Source organism: Terrapene carolina, unplaced genomic scaffold (assembly GCF_002925995.2).
Source record: "Terrapene carolina triunguis isolate 2854851 unplaced genomic scaffold, T_m_triunguis-2.0 Scaffold25202, whole genome shotgun sequence".
In the NCBI taxonomy this organism is placed as follows: domain Eukaryota; kingdom Metazoa; phylum Chordata; order Testudines; family Emydidae; genus Terrapene; species Terrapene triunguis.
Genome location: NW_020689553.1, coordinates 2,665 through 3,389, shown reverse-complemented (window position 1 = coordinate 3,389; position 725 = coordinate 2,665). Strand labels below are relative to the sequence as shown.

At 69.4% G+C, this 725-nt stretch overlaps 1 protein-coding gene across 1 annotated transcript in view; it reads right to left on the bottom strand.

The window, feature by feature from the left end:
* Positions 1–10: 10 nt before the first annotated feature.
* Positions 11–725, bottom strand: part of LOC112121247 (anion exchange protein 2-like) — a gene marked incomplete at both ends in the record, with an annotated part of 3,008 nt that continues 2,293 nt past the window's right edge. The window contains one exon of the mRNA XM_026662268.1: positions 11–281. Coding sequence (XP_026518053.1) covers positions 11–281 — 271 coding nt within the window. The remainder of the gene's footprint in view (positions 282–725) is intronic.

The window sequence follows — 725 nt, the reverse complement described above, 5'->3', positions numbered from 1 at the left end:
AGGGCCCAGCAGGGCAGGGCAGGGGGTGCTGCTGGCCCCGCCCTGGGCCCGTTACCTTTCTCAGCGGATGACTTGGGCTCCAGCGCAGTGCCCAGCAGCAGCCGGCGCTCTTGCTCCTCGCGCTTCTGGAGCATCTGGCGCTGGAAGTGGGCCACGGTGCGCAGCAGCTCCTCGCCCTGCACCTCGGAGGGCGGCAGCACCACGCTGCAGTCCAGGAACTCATTGATGGCGCCGAGCAGGTCGTGCCGGTCGTCGGCCAGATACGCTGCCTCGTGGAATTGCTGCGGGGGGAACCTGTCGGGTCAGAGGCACCGTGCGCTGGCCGCGGGCCAGGAGAACACGGATCCTCGGGGCGCTGGGCCCTGGGGCAGGATGCCCACGTGTCCAGCCCACAAGGAAGGAAAATGGAAGACGGCTGGGCCCAGAAGAACCCGCGAGGGGGGGGCACAGAGCCTTGGGACCCAGGGACCCACTCTGCAATCGGGGTGCAAGCCAAGTCCAGGGGACGGGGCAGAGCCTGCAGCAGGCTGGGGGTAGTCAGAGGGTGAGGAGAGGGACTGGGCGATGGGGCCCCATGGCAGGGGGCAGAGGGGCTATCGGCAGGGCCTGATGGCAGTGGGGTGGGGGTGCTGGGGCCCCGCAGCAGGCTGGGGTGGTGCACTGATCTTGTCAGACACAAGGGTGGAGATGGAGCCAGGGTGGAGATGGAGCTGGGGGGGGGGGGG